The 1,706-nt window shown below is 45.0% G+C and overlaps 1 protein-coding gene across 1 annotated transcript in view; it reads right to left on the reverse strand.

Annotated features, from left to right (window-relative positions):
• FLT1 (fms-related tyrosine kinase 1) overlaps window positions 1-1,706 on the reverse strand; it is a 174,945-nt gene that overhangs the window by 33,247 nt on the left and 139,992 nt on the right. Inside the window, exon 17 of the mRNA XM_010851233.1 lies at window positions 1,017-1,121. Coding sequence (XP_010849535.1) covers window positions 1,017-1,121 — 105 coding nt within the window. The remainder of the gene's footprint in view (window positions 1-1,016; window positions 1,122-1,706) is intronic.

Here is a 1,706-nt window from a genome sequence, read left to right on the forward strand (position 1 = left end):
TTCCTGTGCCTGAAAACCCCCTGGCAATGTGTCAGCAATGTTGGAAAGCTGAAAACTGCCCTGTGGGCTTTCAGTCCTGTTTCTTTCGGTTTGGGAACCTTAAAATGCATCGAAGTAACATGACCATTTCATCACGATGAAGAAGTGTTTACTTTAAAGCAGAGGTCCCCAACCTTTTTGGCACCAGGGGCCAGTTTTGTGGATAATTTTTCCATGGACTGGGGGCAAGGGGAGGAGATGGTTTCAGGATGATTCATGTGCATCACATTCATTATGCACTTTATTTGTGTTATTACTACATCGGCTCCACCTCAGATCATCAGACGGTAGATTCTGGAGGTTGGGGACCCCTGCAGTCGGGAGCTGTGTGTCTTGGAGATGTTTGGTTTATGAGATTTTCAGTGGTTTTCATTTTCACTCTGTCTTAGGGTGGTGGTCGTAAATCGCTTTGTCATTTGACCACCTCCCAGTGCTTCACAGAGTGATAGTATTGTCAACGTAGAAAGATAATTTGTTTATTTGTTTTTAAATCTCTAAGGAGGAAATGTTTTATGGACAGGACTTGATCCTATAAAATAGCTTGACGTTCTGATCAACTCAATTGTTCTAGCTTCATTGTCTTTATGGTGATCTCAAGCCCCAGCTGAGCCTTTGAGATTAGACATACAGCCAAGTTTCCATTGTAATGTCATAGGGGACCGCTCCAAAAATTCATACCTGTGGTTAATGTGAGCTTAGGTCCCTGGTAGCCTAGAAGAGTTTGAGACGTGGTAGGAAAAACGTCTTTGACGGAAATCATTTTCCCATGGATACTGCTGGACTGTTTCACTTACAAGGTTTATTTTGAGCTCTTGGTGGCCTCATGGAAAGCTCCAGAGGTCAAGGGTCTTCCAGCAGAAGAAAGTTATGTGGCCAGAGCAGACACGGCCTCTGTCTGCTGCTAGGCCACATTCCACGAGTACCAACACCCAGGGAACGTAATGGGGAAGTTGAAAGCCCAGTTAGAGCATCCATACCTTTCAGCATCTTTACAGCCACAGTCCGGCAGGTGGGTGATTTCTTGATGCCGAATGCCGATGCTTGCACCACTTTTCCGAAAGCCCCTCTTCCGAGTGACTTGCCTACGATGGAAAGAAGACGGTTTGTTTGCCAAGGCAGCAGTATCAGTTGAAGTCTTTTTCAGGAAGAAAGGGTCTTTTCCCTATGTGTGTATGTGTGGCATGTAGCTTTGAAGGGAATCTCCAATGAACAGACCCCAAATGGGTTAGGGACACATTTATGTGGTAGCTTCCTTCCAACTCTTTACTGCATGGCCATGTGGCCCGTGCCCTGTACAGCAAGGCTAGGACCTTCCAGGACATTTGGGGGCAGCTGTATGGCCTGTTTTCTTTTACACAGTCCCTCTCCTGGGGGAGAGGCTACAGAATCTGCAGTTGGTTTTTTCCATTGTCTGATAACATCATTACCACAAAAATTCCCCTATGTTTAAACTAAACCCCTTTTCTTGCCACTTAAGCTTATTTCTTCTGACCCGTGTTTCAGCAAAGGGAACAAACCGACAAGGGTGGTTACTGCTGTTGGCTATAATGATGCGTCAGAGCTACCGAAAAATCACTTAAGGCATTTCTCAGACTTCCTTGCCAGGCAGAATATTTTTAATGTGTCTTTACATGATGATTACAAATCTTTGTGGTTCAAAACATGCG

Source organism: Bison bison, unplaced genomic scaffold, assembly GCF_000754665.1.
Source record: "Bison bison bison isolate TAMUID 2011002044 unplaced genomic scaffold, Bison_UMD1.0 scf7180017864299, whole genome shotgun sequence".
Lineage (NCBI taxonomy): Eukaryota > Metazoa > Chordata > Mammalia > Artiodactyla > Bovidae > Bison > Bison bison.